The sequence below is a fragment of the Colletotrichum destructivum genome, chromosome 1 (genome assembly GCF_034447905.1).
Source record: "Colletotrichum destructivum chromosome 1, complete sequence".
Lineage (NCBI taxonomy): Eukaryota > Fungi > Ascomycota > Sordariomycetes > Glomerellales > Glomerellaceae > Colletotrichum > Colletotrichum destructivum.
In genome coordinates, this window is record NC_085896.1 from 5,209,679 (window position 1) to 5,228,546 (window position 18,868).

At 52.2% G+C, this 18,868-nt stretch overlaps 7 protein-coding genes across 7 annotated transcripts; 3 read left to right on the forward strand and 4 right to left on the reverse strand.

Annotated features, from left to right (window-relative positions):
• Positions 1-2,025, reverse strand: CDEST_01570 (Putative S-adenosyl-L-methionine-dependent methyltransferase superfamily). Its single transcript, XM_062917729.1, has 7 exons — positions 1,810-2,025; positions 1,689-1,732; positions 1,501-1,635; positions 1,366-1,432; positions 1,269-1,309; positions 578-1,213; positions 1-523 (listed from the first exon to the last, which is right to left on the reverse strand). The coding sequence occupies exons 1-7, from the start codon at positions 1,972-1,974 to the stop codon at positions 475-477; spliced, it is 1,137 nt and encodes a 378-aa protein (XP_062773780.1). The 5' UTR covers positions 1,975-2,025; the 3' UTR covers positions 1-474.
• Positions 2,026-2,749: 724 nt separating this feature from the next.
• CDEST_01571 (Putative S-adenosyl-L-methionine-dependent methyltransferase superfamily) lies at positions 2,750-4,283 on the reverse strand. Its single transcript, XM_062917730.1, has 6 exons — positions 4,123-4,283; positions 4,014-4,060; positions 3,829-3,963; positions 3,677-3,743; positions 2,945-3,621; positions 2,750-2,880 (listed from the first exon to the last, which is right to left on the reverse strand). Exons 1-6 carry the CDS (start codon positions 4,171-4,173, stop codon positions 2,811-2,813), a joined length of 1,047 nt encoding a protein of 348 aa, XP_062773781.1. The 5' UTR covers positions 4,174-4,283; the 3' UTR covers positions 2,750-2,810.
• A 1,061-nt stretch (positions 4,284-5,344) lies between these two features.
• CDEST_01572 (uncharacterized protein) lies at positions 5,345-6,287 on the forward strand (the record flags this gene model as incomplete). Its single annotated transcript, XM_062917731.1, has 2 exons — positions 5,345-5,444; positions 5,497-6,287. The coding sequence occupies 2 exons, from the start codon at positions 5,345-5,347 to the stop codon at positions 6,285-6,287; spliced, it is 891 nt and encodes a 296-aa protein (XP_062773782.1).
• Positions 6,288-7,013: 726 nt separating this feature from the next.
• CDEST_01573 (Putative NADP-dependent oxidoreductase domain-containing protein) lies at positions 7,014-8,235 on the forward strand (the record flags this gene model as incomplete). Its single annotated transcript, XM_062917732.1, has 3 exons — positions 7,014-7,027; positions 7,104-7,611; positions 7,738-8,235. The coding sequence occupies 3 exons, from the start codon at positions 7,014-7,016 to the stop codon at positions 8,233-8,235; spliced, it is 1,020 nt and encodes a 339-aa protein (XP_062773783.1).
• A 205-nt stretch (positions 8,236-8,440) lies between these two features.
• Positions 8,441-10,611, reverse strand: CDEST_01574 (uncharacterized protein; the record flags this gene model as incomplete). Its single annotated transcript, XM_062917733.1, has 5 exons — positions 8,441-9,303; positions 9,365-9,508; positions 9,566-9,703; positions 9,773-9,968; positions 10,021-10,611. 5 exons carry the CDS (start codon positions 10,609-10,611, stop codon positions 8,441-8,443), a joined length of 1,932 nt encoding a protein of 643 aa, XP_062773784.1.
• Positions 10,612-11,466: 855 nt separating this feature from the next.
• Positions 11,467-15,223, forward strand: CDEST_01575 (Putative AAA+ ATPase domain, ATPase, AAA-type, core; the record flags this gene model as incomplete). Its single annotated transcript, XM_062917734.1, has 6 exons — positions 11,467-13,285; positions 13,345-13,533; positions 13,636-13,695; positions 13,765-13,812; positions 13,876-14,031; positions 14,112-15,223. The coding sequence occupies 6 exons, from the start codon at positions 11,467-11,469 to the stop codon at positions 15,221-15,223; spliced, it is 3,384 nt and encodes a 1,127-aa protein (XP_062773785.1).
• A 2,199-nt stretch (positions 15,224-17,422) lies between these two features.
• CDEST_01576 (Putative ribonuclease Z/Hydroxyacylglutathione hydrolase) lies at positions 17,423-18,454 on the reverse strand (the record flags this gene model as incomplete). The annotated part of the gene is made up of 1 exon (XM_062917735.1): positions 17,423-18,454. One exon carries the CDS (start codon positions 18,452-18,454, stop codon positions 17,423-17,425), a length of 1,032 nt encoding a protein of 343 aa, XP_062773786.1.
• Between the last annotated feature and the right edge of the window lie 414 nt (positions 18,455-18,868).

The following is an 18,868-nucleotide window of genomic DNA, read 5'->3' on the forward strand; positions in this document are numbered from 1 at the left end:
ACGTTGCGGTCAAGCCTGTGTGGACGGGTGTGGGTTTTTTTTTCCTGTTACAAGGAAAGAAACCTGATAGATGGATAAAGTCCTCCGCTGCTTCCTTGTTCGCTTCACTACATGATAAAAATGCATAATTCTCGACTACTAAGCGCAAGTTTGATAGTTGGTCGGTCGACTCTAGGAGAGAGAGCCAGAACAGAGGAAAGAGTCTTCAGCTCTCCAAGAAGTTGCAATTGAAGTAAAAGATGTAGAATAGGGTAACCTCATTTCGTCGTTGTGGTGCAGTTGATACATAACCGCTTGATCTGTTGGGAGATAGTAAGTCGCAACTCTCATCATGGTTAACTCTGTGCAAGCAGCGATCTTAACACTCATGGATTCGACCTCGGATGCAAAACGCTAAGAACAACCATCGAGCCATAGCCACGCGCTGTTCTTGTTCTTTAATAAACTCCAGCGTCATGCTGCTGCGGGTGCATCCTACTGGTCAACCTCCGCCTTCTCCGGCTTGCGGCCGTACACCACGTGCCTGTTCGAGGTGTTAGCCTGATTCCAATCACTTAACCACACTGCAACTACTCACAGATAGTAGAGTGGAGTATTCCTTGGGTTGCGCAGCGCCAATCTCAGCTCGGCAAGCGTGACTTGGACCTCCTCGTAAGTGAAACCCAATATTTCCCTGAGGAGAAAGAGTCCGAATCCCTCGAGTGATTGCTCAAGAAAGTCCAACGTGCAGGACCCCAGTCTCTTCATCTCTGGCTTGGCGGGCCAGGTCCCAATAGGAATGGGCCACTTCCGCTCAACCAAGTCAACGTAGCCGGCATTGATCATGGCTTTTGTAAGCTTGCGGTCAACCGCGTTGCCGTGTGGCTTTCCCATCTTGGCCGAGGAGACCAACATGTGCTGATGCCACCTCTTGAAGATGTGGTCTTCTTCAAGGTCTCCCAGTGTTTGCGAGCGGACCTCGATGTCGAACTCCAGGATCTCAAACCAGCCGCCCGGCTTCGTGTTGGTGAAGCACTGCTCAAACAATCTCGGCAGGTCTGAAATACAACCTTCGAGGTTGCGGGCATGGATGAAGTCGAACCCGTGGTTGAACGTCCAGTCCTTCTCGAAATCGTCTATCTGAAACCGGCAGTTCGGAGGCACCCACGAAGGCTGAATAGGGGAGATATCAACGCCGATGACGTCCGCCGAAGGAAACTCGTCGGCAAAGTCGCTTAGAACAGACGATTAGCCACCGGCGTGCTGCCACGTTTTCCTGTCTAGCTTACATGGCCCAAATACCAGTGCCGGTCCCAATATCTAATACGTGCTGCACAACGTCAGCAAGTCCGACAAGCCACAGCGTGGTGCCGGATGCATGCTTACTTGGGGGTTCTCGCCAATCGGAGCCAAGAACAGCCTGCCGTCAAAGAAGTTGGTGAGCCAGAAATGACTGCATGATAGATTAGTGATCATGTGGCATGCCGGAGTGAGGTGATTGAACCATGACGGTACACTGACTTGAAGTCTAAAGCATCGTTTTGCTGCTCATCGTTGGGCCCCCAGTATTCCGTCTTTTGGGTGAAGCTTCGGCCATGAAGTTCGCGGTACTCCCGAATACTGTCGCTGACCGACGCCGTGGAGGACGTAAAGATACTAACCACAGACTTTAGCAAGCGGTCTCTCCGGTTTGCAGCCGGCATTCTTGCCTTTGCGTCTCATTGGAATCATCGTAGCTTTCGAGTGCAGGGTCCTGGGACGAGACTTGGTTAGTTGCTGAGGATGGAAAAAGACGAGCTCTGTTAAAACGAGAAGAAGAAAAAAACGCACCACAGAGACCGGGATGACCTCTGGTTCCGTAGTTTCCGCCAGGTTTGAAGCAGCCGCCGGCGGGGCCGTAGTACTCCCGGAGGCGTGCGTGACCTCCGGCTCTACCGGGTTTGCCGTGTTAGCCGCCGTCAGCTGGGCCGTGTTGTTTCCGGGGTTGCTCGACATCGTAAAGAACCAAACTGTTGGACCGCCAAAGGGCACTGGAGAATGAAAAGGGGGAAAAGAAGGCTTCCCGAGGGTCGATGGGGAGAAACCCCTCCTTTGTACTGGGATTTCTGCGTCGTTGGGCCTTTGAAATGCAGGACTTGCATCCTGCGGACCAGGATCGGGTGGTCGACAGGGGGGGAGGGGGCATCCCGGCCGCTTCTTCCCCTAACCAATGGAATGAGGCCGTTTCCTATTGATCTCGGACGTTTGCCCTTTGAGGCAGGACATTTAATCCGTTGCATATGTCCGCATGAAGACCATTGGAAAAGCATGTGGCTGTGTGGGGTTGGCGGCCATGGCTATGAACAGATATCCAGATCGATAGCACCTGATGCCAAAGGTATACCGCTGTCGCTGCCGATTGAAGCCTGGTGGCGGATTTATTCCGATTCGGAATAGTTCTTTCATGGTAGTTTCATGAATCTTTCCGACGGGGAGTCGCTTCACGCGATGATTGCGATTTTCACAAAGGAGCAATCTATGGCACGATGGCTGCATGCGAGTATGGAAAACAGGTACAGCTCTGGTTTCAACTGCGCCATATGTCGAAAAGCACGCAGCTAAAAGAAGTATACTTGGCAAGCCACAACGAGTTTTGATGAACATGGGTGCGTACTGAACAAATTGCAAAGGTAACAGCGTTGCGATCGACTCACTGCGACAACTTGAGATTTAGCTCCGAAGGGTGTAATCATCCCAGTCGTCAGAAACCCAATAGTGCGAAGAAAAATGCATTGAAATGACATTGTTGAGTATATTAAGAAAGAGAGATATGTGAGAAGTGCCCAATCATGCTATGCCTCGGCAGTGTTGTCTTCGCTCTTCTTGACATCCTCGAGGGGCTTGCGGGCGTACATGGCGTGTCTATGTTTTTGGTCAGTACATCACTCAAGTAGCCGATGAATGGGAAGAAGGCAGAGAAACTTACAAATAGTAGTAAGGAGTGTTCTTCGGGTTCCTCAACTCGGCCCTGAGCTCGCTGATCATCAACTGTGCCTCCTCGTAGGTGAAACCCAAGATTTCCTTGAGCAGAAAGAGCATGAAACCTTCCAAAGACTGTTCCACAAACTCCAGGTTGCATGCCCCAAGTTTCTTAAGCTCTGGCTTTGCCGGCCAGCTGCCAATGGGAATCTTCCACTTCTTTTCGACAAGTTCCACGAACCCAACCTTGTCGAGACTCTTGGCCCATTTTCGGTCAACTGCGTTGCTGTGCGCCTTGCCCAGTTTGTCTTGAGCCTCACATGCGCATTTGAACCATCTGTTGAAGACGTGGTCGTCCGGCAGTTCTTGAGTCTGGGACCGACACAGAACCTCGAACTCCTTCACTTCGAACCAGCCGCCAGGCTTCAGGTGGTCGTAAGTCTCCTGCAGGACGTTGGGGAGGTCCGAGAAACATCCTTCCAGGTTACGTGCATGGACAAAATCAAAGTACTCCGTCGGCCAGGTCCATTCTTTTTCGAAGTCGTCGATCTGAAACTTGCAGTTTGGCGGGACCCAGCCTGGCTGGGTGGGAGAAACATCGATGCCAATCACCTCAGCAGAGGGATGCTTATCTGCGAAATCAATGGCCCAGATACCAGTACCGGTGCCTAGGTCAAGGACTCGCTGGAATCAATGTGAGAATGGTTCAAGAGTGTTTCCATGTAGTTAGGATGCTGACCTGAGGGTCGGGGCCGATGGGAGCAAAGTACAATTCGCCATCAAAGAAATCGGTCATCCAATAGTGACTAAACGTGATCCAGTCAACAAATATCCAACGGGAGCTTCCATATTGGCAGATAAATATATGCAAAAACTTGGGTATGCACTTACTTGAAGTCCAAAGCTTCGTTCTGCTTTTCGTCATTGGGTCCCCAATACTCGGTCTTTTGCGTGTACGTGCGGCCGTGAATCTCACGATACTCTCGGATGCTCTCACTCAGCGAGGCCGTTGTTGATGTGCGGATGCTGGGATTGTGAGTACTTTCAAGACCTAGATGAATGATGGATTGAGTCACCTTTCTGCATCCGTCATGTCGCTCGCATCGTCCTCAATGTTAGGATCCTGTATTCTCGTAAGTATGCTGGTATTGACGCGACCAACAGCTGGGCTTTTGATACACATACCACAGAGATAGGGTCTGCCACCGGGGCCCCCTCAGTGTTGTTGTTGGCCATCTTGACTGTTCAAATGCTGTCTATTCGTCTACCTTCTGGAAGTTATGATGAGGAGAAAGAAGAGGAAAGGAGAGAGGACAAGAAAGCTCGGGGGCTCGCACAGAAATGAACCCCTCCTTTGTACCAAGAATGTGTATGCTGTTGGTCCTCAACTTCTGAATATGCACGAGCTACACCCTTGTCAACGCAGGGCCGAGCCGTCAAGAGGGGAACGTTTCCCGCCCATCCGGACCAATCAGCGCCGGAAACTGGGGCTCACAATGGGATTGATACTGTTTTCAGATCGGGGGCGTCCGGTTCAAGGTCCACAGCCAGGTCAACATGCGATTCTTATGAGCTTGTTGCATGTGGACTCACTTGAGTGATCTTTTTCGGGTAGGTGCAGCTGTGAGCCACGCGTATGCATTTTCGTAACTGCGTGCCAAGCTTGTTCTTCATTTTTGAACCAACATCAATCCTTGGGGAACAGCTTCGCTGATCAGTTCTATTAGTTGAGGCAATGTTTGGTGGGAGCCATTAATAATCCTCATCAATTGAACCATGCAGGCAAAGTCTCCCAGCCGGCGTCTCAAGTCTTGTGTAGATAGTACGCTTTCTGATTTTTTCTAGTTGTCTACCAGCCTTGATTTATGATAGTAGGAAAGTCGGAAGTGCCTGTGTCAACTTTCCCTCTCACGCTCAAAAACGGAAAACTACTGATTTGTTCCGCATCTCAACACCCACTGCTGCTCTTCCAAGACGGAATATGTTGAAATAAATTGTAGCATGCTTAATACCTTCTATTTGAATGAATTTGAAGAGAGTTTGTTGACGGAACGATTGCTTTGTTTAGTGATCAAACAAGTAGACCCAACAGAGGCCGCACCAGTTCATCAAGTCTCGTGACATCACACTGGGTGCTCGCTTAAATAAAATCCCGGGATAGCAAGTGGATGCATCAAGCTCTAGGGTCACCCTGGGAGGCTCGGAATCCGTACTGTAGGTATAAATGGTGTCATGAATGCTTACCCGTAGAGACAATTCCACCCGCACCTCCAGCGATGTCTTCTTTCACTAATAGGGTTCCAACCTCAAACTTTAGTTGATTCCAGGTAGAAAAAGGCCGGAGGCCCCTCCAGATCAGCGCCTGTTGCTTATGTAGACCGACATTGCTTTCTGAAATCTCATAAGCATGTTTTGCGACATATGGGAGGCCGGTGACAGCTGGAGGGGCATATCAGACCAGGCCCGAAGAAAGAAGCTCCAAAACAAGATCAATCAACGTGCTTGGCGTCAGTTTTACAACTTCAGCTTCCTCGCACCGGGATACTCATCTGGCTACAGGGAGACGGAAGAACCAGAATCACAGCAAACACAGTTCCAGCTACGCCGCGGCAGACATGTTAACAAGCGTGACCGAGCCGGACATGGGAACGGCAGACGCTGTCATCCATGACATTAACGACCATGCAGTGGATATATCTGGGTCAGATAGCGTCCTCATGACGTTGCATGTAGGATGTGCGCTCATTAAGTGTCCTCGACGACGGGAGGTCGCCCGTATCCGTATCAGGCAGGTCTACGAAGATTATTCCCTCCATTCACCACGGCCCTCAGCCCTACACGTCTTGATTCGGCTACGGGTCCTCGGTGCTTTGGCCAGTAACGCCGTCAGCATGGGATTTCCCCCCGAAGGACTATGTAGCGACAATTTCATATCGCCGTTTAACTTCCCGGGGCCGCCGCAATCGACACCGACGGACTTGCTCGCAGCCACCCCGCCCACTCTGCGCCCAACTTCGGTGCAGAAAGCAGTCATCCACCATCCCTGGATCGACCTCTTCCCTTTTCCGCGGTTCCGCGACAACACGCTTCTCGCCATGGCAGCGGGAATGGTGGACGACGACGAGCTGTGCAGAGACATCCTAGAGACAACGGACGAGGACCTTGGCGCGAGACCTTCGCTGATAGTCTGGGGCGAACCCTGGGACTGTGCCGCATGGGAAGCCAACGCGGCATTCTTTCTGAAATGGGGGTTCCTGGCGCGGGGTTGCCCCGAGCTGCTGGAAACGACTAATCGGTGGAGAGAAAAGCGTGGCGAAGGGCGGCTGACCTTTGACGTGCATCGTAGTTGAGCGTGCTTCTTGTCAAATTGAGTTCCGTGTATCGGTTTGAATGAACGTTATGACCATCTATCTCTCAAACACAGCTCGATTGACAATGACAAACGATCCATCGTGATGAGTTCGCTACAGTGGACACCGTCCCGATCGGCCGTTCGAGCTTAGGGACCACTGATCGTTTTCTATGTTAGGGACATTGATAGATGGACTGCGATCCAGGCCGAATTTAGTCGCTTAGCTCCGGATAACCTTCCGTGATACATATCCCCCAACAAGTCCTCTTCTGCATGATTCTTGTTCAATTAATTGCATCAAGGCCCGGGCCATGGATGAGCTTAACTCCGCACGCTGAAGGCCAAGTCATACCGTGTCTCCATGATCCCTACAGACGCTAATGCAACTGGATTATTTTATAGAGAACTTCCTGGCCTATGGCCGGAGAGAATAAGACTCCACCCCGGATGTGGATGTGTTGGAACTTAGAAGACGGCATTGACACTGGAGCCGAAGGACCGGACGGCTACCATGATCATAGACGAGTGAATGGCGTTCATGCTACAAGAAGAGGATTAGAAATAGTATTTAAACCCAGCCGCAAACAAAATGCAAGAGCGATGATTCTTACCCTACCTCGGACATCTACAGGCTACTACACAACACCCCCCCTCCCCCCCGAATAGCAGCATTAAACCCACAACTAAGATCCAAGCCTTAACGTATTCAAGAATGGCCTCGCCGATGAAATATGTCCGGTAAGACGGCTCCAATCCCCCTCAAACCCCCATTCACATATGTATCTGCATAAGTCTGATAGTCTTGGACCCTCAGAGTCGGCAAATCCGGCCTCAAGGTCTCTCAGGTGATCCTCGGCTGCATGAGCTTCGGCGACAAGAACTGGCAGCCCTGGCTCCTAGACAAGGACGAAGCCCTCCCGATCCTCAAGTACGCGTTCGACCGCGGCGTCAACACGTGGGACGTGGCAGACACCTATTCGAACGGCAGATCCGAAGAGATTGTCGGTGCGGCCATCAAGGAGTACAACATCCCGCGGTCCAAGCTCGTCATCATGTCCAAATGCTTCCAGTTCGTTGATGAAGAGAAGGGACCGATCAACCCCGCCGTTCTGACGAGCAACGACGGTCCCCGCGTCAACCTGGTCGGCCTCTCCAGGAAGCATATTCTCGACGCCGTGGACCGTAGCGTTGAGCGACTCGGCACGGACATCGATGTCCTCCAGATCCACAGGATGGATCGTGATGTCCCACCCGAGGAAATCATGAAGGCTCTCAACGATGTTGTTGAGAGTGGCAAAGTTCGTTACATTGGAGCCAGCTCGGTGCGTATTGATTCATGACCTTGCGAATACGACTCTGTACCTGATAATCTTCGCTGGCTTTTCCCCCTCGGAGTGTCAAGATCTGAGTTGATCAGGTAAGGGCTAACTTCATTGAACGCACGACAGATGGCCGCCTGGGAGTTCCAGATGCTGCAAAACGTCGCGGCTCGCCACGGATGGCACCAATTCATCTCTATGCAGGGCCTCTATAACCTTCTTTTCCGCGAGGAGGAGAGGGAGATGAACCCCTACTGCAATGCCACGGGCGTGGGCCTCTTCCCCTGGTCCCCTCTGGCCGCCGGCGTTCTCGCGCACCCGTGGTCCGATCGAACGGATGCACGGGAGAAGTTGGACCCGTTCCTTCAGCTCCTGTTCCGCGGTGCGGAACGTGGTGCAGACAAAGAAATCGTTGGGCGCGTTGAGGAGCTGGCGAGCAAGAAGGGGGTTTCCATGGCGCAAGTAGCGCAAGCTTGGCTCATTTCCAAGGGCTGCGTACCTGTTGGCGGGATGGAGACGAAGGAGAGAATTGACCAGGCTGTCGGGTCCTTGAGTGTTAAATTGAGCGAGGACGAGGTCTTGTTTCTCGAAGAGCCGTACATCTCGAAGCCACCAATTCCTTTCTAAAAGTGGTCATGTAACTAACTAAGTCGGTCTACTCTCAAGGCAATCTACAAGACCTTGTTGCTCTAACAGTCTTTCACAGTCTTACTACAAAAAGACCCAAAACAATTAGATTCTCCTGAGCTTAGTCATCTTTTGTCACATTCATGCTGACGGCAACTTCACAGGCACATCACCTCGCCCAGTACCTGTTGAGGTCTCCGGATTCCTAGTTAAACCCACTCATACCCAATGCCAGCTGTTCCTGAAGGCCGACTACTCCCATGCCAACATCCACAACAGATAGACCCTGCATACAGAGTAATGTGTCTGGCTCTGGGTCGAAGACTTTTCTGACCTCCACTGTCGGCTGGGGGCTAGTGATAAGCAGTTTCAAGGAAGGCCAGCCCTTATAGCCGCCTTGCTCTACCACGCCTATCAAGCTCATGATGACGGCATCCACTCCATCGAGGTATTGTTCAGTCTCATATATGCTGATGCCGTCCACAAAACAAAACACCTGCGTATGTGATGGAAGTTGTCGGAACAACAAGATGAACACCTCGCACAGAGCCCCGAGGTCTTCTTGTTCGAGGTCTTCTAAAAACATCCTTGGGTCTGGTCGAATGGGACCAAGTGGACATTGACGCAACAGTTGCTCAATGAGTGACCGAATGATTGCCGAGCCTCCTCGATGCGCGTCCCAAATCTGATGTTGACCGCAAAAGAACACGAGAGCAAGGTAGTTGCTGCCCAAATTTCTGAACGTGTGTGTCAGGAGGGTGCAGATCACAGATAGGGGTGAGATATCGAATGGAGGCCGGAAGTCGCCATAGACGAGCAACCTAGCAGAGCCGCTTGAAGCCATCCATTTTTGGAACTGATGTGTCCCCAGAATTTGTTGTGCCCTGCCTCTCTCCTGGTGAAGCATCAGCTCTGTGTTGTCCGCGACAAACCGAAGGTCTTCCTCGTCTATGGCCGGGATACGCAGACGGACCCAGATGTCTTGGGGGGACCAGAACGGCTCCTCGTTCATGAGCTGCGGCAACGGAGACGGGCTTCTCCTCATGGGCGAAGCAGGTCCTCTGGCATCTGCGTGGACTGTTAGCGTGATTCGGTAGATCAAGTATACAATGTAGCAACACATCCATACGTTCAAGTCCACTCAAAAGCGGATAAAGCTTGTTGAACAAGTCTGCGAAGTAAAGCATTCCGAGGTTGTTGATTCGCACGTCTTTATGGATGGATCCGAGGACATGCTGCATGACCGCGTTCTGATCCATCATCTGGGAGTTGTCTGGGCGGGCATCGAATTAGCTGCATTGTGCTGGCCCAAGTTTGCCACTAGACATACCGCTGGTAACTCGATGAGCGAGGGACATGTGGGCTTGACTTTCCAAGGAGTCGCAGCGGCTCTTGACATCATGAAGACTCTGAAGTAGAGTCTTCTGATAATCCGAACCCGAGAGAACAGCCATGCTGGCTCTTTTGGCTGCATTGAGCCCCCGGTCAGCGATACTCTGAGGTCATTCTTGCCTGGTCACCATATTCGTCACCTTACCCTGATGGCTAGTGTAGAATGCAATGGCGTTTTCAATAGCGCGGAAGATGGCGCAAACCAGATTGCATGACGCAGATACAATGTTTTCATCTTTGCGGTACGTCTGGAGGTAAAAGTCCATCTTCTCGAATGCCTCGGGCAAGTCATCAAAACTGGTTGTCACCTCCTCTCTGACTTCTGATACTTGGCGATAGGCCTTGAGTAATCATTAGAGTGTGAAAATGTCCACGTCTGCACGTGCGACTTACATCTAGCACGACTTTGATGGCGCCTATAATAGGCTTAGAGACGTCCATTTCCGGTATAAGCTTTGCAGCCTGTTGCAATTTCACCGTGTGGTCGCTCAAGACGCTTCGGACTTTTCTTCTGAACCTCCCTACTTGCTGTGGACCAAGATGAAAGTCGTATCTCTGCCGGGCCATGTCCAACTTGGTCTGAACATCGGCCCACGTCGCAAAGCGCCGGATATCCCACGCCGGGTCCTTGATCAGGCATGGGGTGGGATCTTCTCTCAACGTTTCCATTGCCCTGGGGAAGATTTCGTGCCAAAACAACATGTCATTCACGGCGCCGGGTCCTGGCCGTGGCGATTGTTGAGGCAAAGAAAGGAGGCTAGGCGCCGCGACAGCTGGTTGCATCATGCTCTGAGGCAACAACTCGTCGAAGGGATGTTGTATTCTGGGGATAAATTGTCTTTGAGTAGAATTGAACTGGACATAGCGAGGGTCGAATGCTGGGTGGTAATGGTGTGACCTGTTCTCGATGAAGTCTACGGCGGGCGAGTGAACTCGGAAGGCGGGCTGTGGTGAGGCCTCTTGCGTGGGATTCCCTTGGTCCATGATCAGGAAGCAAGCTGTTGGTTCTGCTGCCGATGCGATGCCAAAACACAAGAATCGAAAGAAAAATAGCAGAGTTGAAGAATTGATAGAACATTGAGAAGGAATAGGTCAAATCTTGTTTCCAGTTTGGGGCTGACTGAACCATATCTCCGCTGAGCTTCGCGTCCTTGTCCCGTTCCCGCCACCCTTGCTTGGTGTGCTAGGACCAGGCTGCGATGGCGTACCACACACACTTGCATACACAGCCGTATCAAAACATCTCGTTGCCGATCCTGTGATAGCGGAGCTTCTTTCCGTGACCACAAAGCAACATCTCATTGGGCGGTGAACCGACTGTCGCCTTAATCTATTGCTGACTGCATGACCGCTAAGCGGGCCAGGCAACCACTGTGGGCATTCGCCTGACTGACTGACCCCTGAACAAACAAGATTGAGAGAGAGGTCTTCAGGGCTTTTATAGCAGGCTAATCCCATTGGTACCCTGATCTTTGAAGCGTCTATGAGTAGACTCTCACATGCAACCCATTCTGGTCATTTTCACTCCCACAGAGGCATTCATTCATTATCATTCTCATCGAACTTGGTTCGGGGCATCACGCTTACCCTGAGAAACCGGAAACTACTGGTGCTGGGACACCAATAGCAGCCATGGAGAAAGCCTCACTTCAGAATCCTCTGTCGGGGGTTGCTGAGACCAGTCCGCAATCCGATGACGCAGCGGGTGAGCCTCAGCATCTGCCTTCAGGGTCAGATGAACCTGTTACGACGGAGCTCTCTACAAATCAAGACAATCAGGACACCAGTTCATATGAACTGAAAAGCCTGGAAGAAAGATTTCGTGCTGTGGAATCGAAAATGATCCTGGTGGACACCATGTATGGCCTCCATGAAGCAACAGCAGAAGCGACCAAATACGACATGGACCCTGAAATTTATGATTCGCAGGGGAGATTTAATTACACAGAGCACTTGAACTTCTACCAAGACGCAATGTACTTTATGAGAAGAATCCGCCAGTCGCACAAGAGACTCGTCAGCTTTGAACAAGATCGTCAGGAGAAGATTGACGCGGATCTCAAAGCGAGACGAGTTCGGCCGCGGGAGTCTGCAACTACCAAGGAAATCAGCACGAAGGCGTTTCTGAAAGGGGAGCCGGCCAAGGTGATGCAGGTCGACTGGGATGCCTTCACTTGTGCCAAAGGAGAGACCGAGACGTCTATAATGACGCCTATGGAAATCATTACTGGCGAACCCGAATCTCAAACAATCCTCCTGCTCAACGATACCCGGAAACAAAGCAAGAAACCAAACTTAACGCCGCTGCGACAGGATGAACGGGTTTTACCAACGCGGGAACTCTTACTACAGCAGCCCTTGCCCGAGAGAATTAAAATTCACTCAGAGGCTTTGGTAGACGTCTTCTTACGGGTCACCAAGAGCGGCGCGTGGCCAGTGGCAAGAGACGGCTCGTTCGTTTTCTTACGACCATATCATTACTTGGTTCACTACCAAAGCCAACTGCGAGACCGTCTCGCCACCCTCGAGAAGTTATATGAGAACTATAACGGAACAGAGAGCAAACAGGTTGTGAAAAATGGCGCCGAGAAATCGTCGCCAAACGAAGAATGGGAAAAGGAGACGAAGCATAACTCAACGGGCGACAAACGAGACATTGGCGATGACGGCGTTGACGACGAGGCGAATCGAACCGACCAAGACGTAGAAGATCCCGATTCATCAGCATGGGGAACCTCAATCACCGCCCTTCTACACTTACGATGTCTTATCCAGTTCATAGACACGGAAATTGAGCCCAAGCGGAATTACATTAACAGCAGCCAATGCACCCGCATTCACTTCCACGACTTGTGGTACCTCTTCAAGCCCGGAGACAAAGTTATAAGCCAAGAGGAGAGGCAGGTATACGTGGTTCTAGCCGTCCAGACTCCATATCACAAAGTCGAGGGGCTATGGCAGCGTTGGAATCGGCCGCGGGTCGTAGCAAAGAATTCAGAATCTGATTCGGACGGCGGGAATGATGAGAAGGACGGAGATGACAACCCGTTTATACTCTCTTGTGCCTACATCGACTTCGATGGCAAAGCTTTTGGTCCTGTCGCAAAGAAGTTCAATATCTCCCCGTTCGGAGAGCTCAAGTCGATCAAATCTCTCCCAGTCTACCCGCTTCGATACGCTCGAGACCCGCAAGCCCAACAAAACATTGCCTTGAGAGGCCAGATGCTGTTGGACGTGGCCAAGTTCAAGGCCATGTACTACGTAGGAGCCACGCTGGATAACAGGGATGAGATTGACAGCCAAGTCGTCATCGACTTCAACGAAGCACTGGCCGACGAGGACCGAAGAAAGGCTTGGGAGCCCAAGATAGCGCCCCCAAGTACCACGATGAGATACCCAGGAGAAGTGCCTAATCTACGGTGTTCGGGACTCTGCTGTGTTGAGCAGTCAGTGCATCTAGGGTATTTTGTCGACCTTGAGATGACCGAGAACTATGTTAAGACGTTGATACCCGCGAACTCTCTACAATCGCCCTCCCTTCTCCTGTCCCCAAGGTCCCTCGAGGACACTCTAGATTCCAGGCGCGAGTTGACAGAAACCGAATATCTTGTCATGACATACCGTGTGTTCGGATTCGTTCTGAGAAGTCGCAAATGGGGTAAATGACTACTCTCCGCGTTGCCTGTTATGACTGTAATACTGACACCATACATCCAGCTCAACTAGACCTTACGCTCTTGCGATACGAGAACTCCAACAACAGAAACTTGACGGTCAACGCCTTCGAGAAGCTCGAGCTACCCGAGGGGCACAGGGAGATGGTCAAGTCTCTGGTGATCCAGCATTTTCGCCACCGGCAATCTGCTTTCGAGAGAGACGAACAAACGGACTTGATTCAGGGAAAAGGTACGTGATCACTCGCAATAATTAAAGAACGAGGAATTACACTTGGCTTCTTGCCGTATTTCGGTTGATACAGCCAGCTTACAAGAAGGTTCTACTGCTTAGGCAAAGGACTGATCCTGCTTCTCCATGGAGCCCCTGGTGTTGGTAAAACCACCACAGCCGGTACGTGAACCTGGGGATTCGAAATTTTCTGTCTATATCTGTAACTGACGGACCTGCCTACCTAACCAGAGGGAATCGCGGAGCTTTTCAGAAAGCCGCTATTCCAGATCACCTGCGGTAAGTGAACCGCCCAAACACGACGCCGCCACACTCACTAATGTCTTCATTTCATCGTTTAAGGAGACCTCGGTACCACTGCGAAAGAGGTTGAGACTGAACTTGAGAAGAACTTTGCGTTGGCGAGTAGATGGGGATGCATTCTGCTTCTGGACGAAGCAGACGTGTTTCTCTCCGCGCGTGAGCGTATGGATTTCACTCGTAACGGCTTGGTAGCTGGTATGCGTTGCTTGTTTCCAACGTCCCGATTTCTCCTGTGTTTGGCAAAGAGACGATTGTCTAACGATGTATCCACACAGTCTTCCTTCGCGTTTTGGAGTACTATGCCGGCATCCTATTCCTGACGACGAACCGCATCGGCGACTTTGACGAGGCCTTCGCCTCGAGAATCCACATGAGCCTGTACTACCCGGAGCTCGACGAGCAAAAGACGCTCAAGGTCTTCCGGCTGAATCTGGAGCTCATCGAGCAGCGCTTCCAGAAGCAGGGCCGCACCATCCTCTTCGACCCGTCGTCCATCGAGGACTTTGCGCAGCAGCACTTCCGCGAGCACAAGTACAACCGGTGGAACGGCCGGCAGATCCGCAACGCGTGCCAGACGGCCCTCGCGCTCGCCGAATTCGACGCACAGGGCGGCGTGCTCGAGGTCGACGGTGAGGTCGACCGGGACGCGGTCGTCAAGCTGCAACTCAAGTACTTCAGGACGGTTCAGAGGGCCTACCTCGACTTCGGCAAGTACCTCGGGGACATCCAGGGCACCCAGGGCGACCGCAGGGCGATCGACTACAAGCTGCGAGCGAGGTCCGACACGCCCTACCAGACGAGGCCGAGTCTGTTCTCGCAGCGGGAGGAGTCGAGGTCTTTCAGGGGGCATCATGGGGCTCAGCAGCATCTCTACGCGCACAGGAACTCGTCGGAAATGTCGCAATCCAATCTTGGCTCGCAACAGGATCCGTGGCACCAAAGGTATCGTGACCGTCCAACAACCCCGAATACGAACAGTGAACAGCAACAAGGCCCGGGGCCATATACTCCCCAAATGGCCAACCCGCAGGCGTACAAAGATCCCGTTGGAAACACTGGGGGCTATGAAATCCCAGCTTCTTTTGGGCAGCCTGGGAGCAGCAGCCAACATGGCCAGATGGAGGCTCAGTACCAGCAAGGGAGGCAACAGGGCCAGTCATACGAGTCACCTCAACCGGGCTTTCAGCCGGGTTATGGTAGAGAGACCCCTCAACGGTCTGGTGTAGGCTTCAACACCTCCCAATATGCTCATCGTACAGCTCAGCACCATCAATCGCCGTACACGTATGAGAACAGCTCAGGCCAAGAAGGTGCCATACAAGATCATGCTGGATCAACACAGGATCCAGGCGCCAACGTGCCCCATCCCGTCTTTCGGCATAGTTAAGAGGCACTAAGAAGCTAAGACTGTATATCGTAAAGAAGGGAGGTAATTAGCTTATTTTGCCTAAACGTAATCTATACTGTACTTTCTCTACTCTGGAAGAATTACATTTATTTGAAATATTCGTAGCTTATACATAGACTGCAATTGGTATGTGCCCTGTAGGGTATCCTCTAGTTCTGATTTATTTAATAAGGTTGTAACTCAGCTTCTTGACTGCAAAAGGGAAGACGTAGATAGCGCCACCTTAGTAAGGCTAATTAGCGTCTGCTACACTTAATTGCGCTATTACTGTTAGTAGTACTGGTACCAGCAGCGTTACAGCTTAAGGTATAAGTAAAGGCTAGGTAAGACTATTACCTCTTTCAACAAGTTGCGACCAATTGGTGAGGCTACTTTCCTAGGAGCTACAAGGTATTCATATTGTAGGAAACCTTACTAAAATAGCAACACATATCTGCAACTAAGAATGAGGCAAAAACAATCACAGGATCTATTATCAAGCTCTAATATCTATAACTATTTTACACAACCGCACACCACAATCCTCAGATCCTGCTAGAACTTCAATCATAGCAGGGGGTCTACACTGATCGGCTAGTTGTAGGTGAAATGCTAGCAGGGCAGGCCATTAAGACCACTCTAAGGTTTGCTTATTAGGCGGGAGTTACGGTGCAGAGTAAAGGCGCTGTCAACTTACGATACTCGCAGCTGTACTCATTGTAGCAGGGAACGTCGTTCAGGCTAAACAGTTGGTAGTAGTTGCCGGGGAAGCATATCCAGTTTACGGGACCCGAAAGAGCTGTAGAAACGCATCAGTCACGCTCGATTGACAAAAAAACGTGGAAGATGGTGGCTTACTGGAAGCGCCTACTTTCCCCTTGCCAACCATGCCTTGACTATCATCGGGAGGCGAGGGCGAAGCTGAGGCATTGATGGCGAAGTCGAACCATTCGAGGTTTTCGATAGCGGGGTCAAAGGTGACATTGAATGGGTTGCCCTCATATTTGGCAACGCCACCGGGGAGGTTGGCGGTGGCAGCGACCTCCCAAGCGGTTGGCGCGGATTGCACGTAGTAAACAACGGTTGAATGCTGCCAAGTCTTGCTGGACAAGTCGCCACACTGCGACAAATAGATGCGGCGGCCGTCAGAGGGGAGGGCCTGAGAGGTCCCGGCAGCGGCCAGCAGATTGAGGAGGACGTTGCGAGGATGCATGTTGGCAGTGATTTTTAAACGAATGGATTATTTGACGATATTCTTGTCATAGGGGGTGGGTGACTTTGTTATCTAATACTTTAGATTTACCCCTGCCAAGCCATGCTGGTTTGTAGACCATTTTTGAATACGACACCTTAGCAGACTTTCGGAATAGGCCGTCAAACGACATTGCCCTCTTATGGTGTCATCCGTTGGCAGAGATGGCCGAAAGACCCGTCTCGTATAATTCAAATGTAAGCTTTGCCCGTCTCGAAGAGGTGCCCGATGATGGACGAGTCGGGTTCGCGTTCATGAGGGTCAGGGCCACCGAGACGCGTTGAGGCTGAGGCGAGCAACGAAGAGTAAGTTTGTCAACGAAGGAAAAAGTAAGGACTAATGAGAGGCGCTACTGCAAAAGAGTGATTCGGACGGGGCATGTATTGCGCGCAGGATCGTCAAGCGATTCATTGGGCCTGGTCGGGTTGGTTTATCAATGATAGGGATCGCGCGATTAGACAGAACTAAGTCTCCTCGGACACCGACAGGACCAGGTGTAGGGAGCGGTAGACAGACCCGCGGACTCCGGGTGGCTGGGTGCCGGCCTGATCAAGAGAGCTGCCCACCGACGCCGCAGCACACCAGTGACAACGACCCGCGGCCAGTCTAGTGTAATGCTTTTGGCAATGAGATATATGAGATGGTGTTTCCCATCACAACAAGTTCTTCTGAGGCAAGTCATGAACCTTCCCACCATAGAAACCGCAAAGCCGCAAACTGGACGGATGGCCGAGCATCGACACCACCCATGTGCCGCGAATAACCCTGGGTTCTCCGATGGCAATTTCCCCACACTTCCGAGAAGCCGTGGATGGCTTGGTATAATTGCATGAGAGACAACGTGCTCACCACGGGGCTCATGGCATTCGACAGAAAGTCGTCATCGTCGCCAAGGTACACTAGATGAGACAGTAGCACTAAACATTACGAAGAAACTGTCTGTTAGTCTATTCCAAAAGCAGGCCGTCGCCGGATCCCAGCTCGACAAAGTGATACTCCGGGACCTTGCCCGCCGCCCGTTTCGTCTCGGCCTCCACGGCCTCTTTCAGCGTGTCTTTGCGCAGGAGCAAGGGGGCGATAAGACCGGCGCCCCTTTTCGCCTCGTCATGCGTCGCGACCCAGTACTTGGCCCCAGTCTCGCCGACAGCCCGGACCCCGTTGGCGGCCCCGAGGTTCAGCTGCTTCGTCATCCAGATGCGCACGTCGTGGAGGCCGTGCAGGAGCGCCAGGGTCGAGAAGCCGGAGTCGCGGACGCAGGCCAGGTCAGCGGCCCGGATGCCGTGGGGCGAGTACAGTATCGCCTCCGTCTTGCCGAGGTCGAAGGCGATCATGACGGCGGAGTGGAAGTTCATGGCGTTCCCGGGTGAGGTGACGCGCTCGATGCCGACCCAATGGGGCAGCCGCGAAGAACTTGAATCGTCTTTCCAGTCCTTTCTCGACGACAGAAAATCGGGGATTGTCGCCACTGAGTCGAAGTGCTTCCACGAGCGGATTAGTTTCGCGGCCTTGTCCGTGGCGTACACTGGCGTCGACGCGGGGAGCTCTTCCAGGGTCGCTTGGTGGCAGTGGTCGGTGAACTCGTGTGATATGACGACGGCGTCAATATACGACTTGTCCGTGACTCTCGGTTCGCCCGAACCAACCTCGAGACCGGCGAGCAGTGCGTTGAGCTGGTCCATCGTCTTCACGCTGGGCTCGACGACATGCCATTGCGTCGAGAACCATGAGGCGACGTCGGTCTGCGAGCCCTGCAGCCACGGGTCGAGGAGGACGTTGAAGCGCTTCCGGCCCGGGGGCGCAGAGGTCAACGGCGGATACGGCAGTTGGATGAGCCACGACGTGTCGGCGTTGAGGTGGATGAGAACCGGCCGTTGCGCGTTGAGTGCCTTGATCCAAGCGGCCCGGTCGCCGATTTTGATTTTGATTGTGTGGGAGGGTGTTGCCGTCGATGTCGGGGAAGCGTTGTCAAGGGTAGCCATGACGGAGCCGTAGTCGTCGAGCGTCGACCGGACTTGGACGGGGATACGTGGAAGTTGGAGTTCCCGGTGACTAGAGCCATGAAGGAGAAGGTTGAAGTCGGGCTCCTCGGAACGCAGCCCGGCGGGCGGCGTCTGAGTGCCCTGTATGACGTGGGCGTCATAGCCCCGGCGCTAGTCCGTCATCCCGGGCCTTACAATCATCTGTGCGGGGGATTCGACGGGGCGTCCTCGGACTCGCAAGAGCCCCCATGTTTGACAAGAAGCGTAGGAGTCTGCTGTACTGAAACTGACCCAGTTCAAACTCCAGAGCCCCCGTGATGTAAGGAAACACTTTCGCTTCCTACTATTAGTATGATCAATAGAAAAACGTTCCCCAAGACTCGGTTGTCTAGTTAGAAACGGGTCATCTGTTCT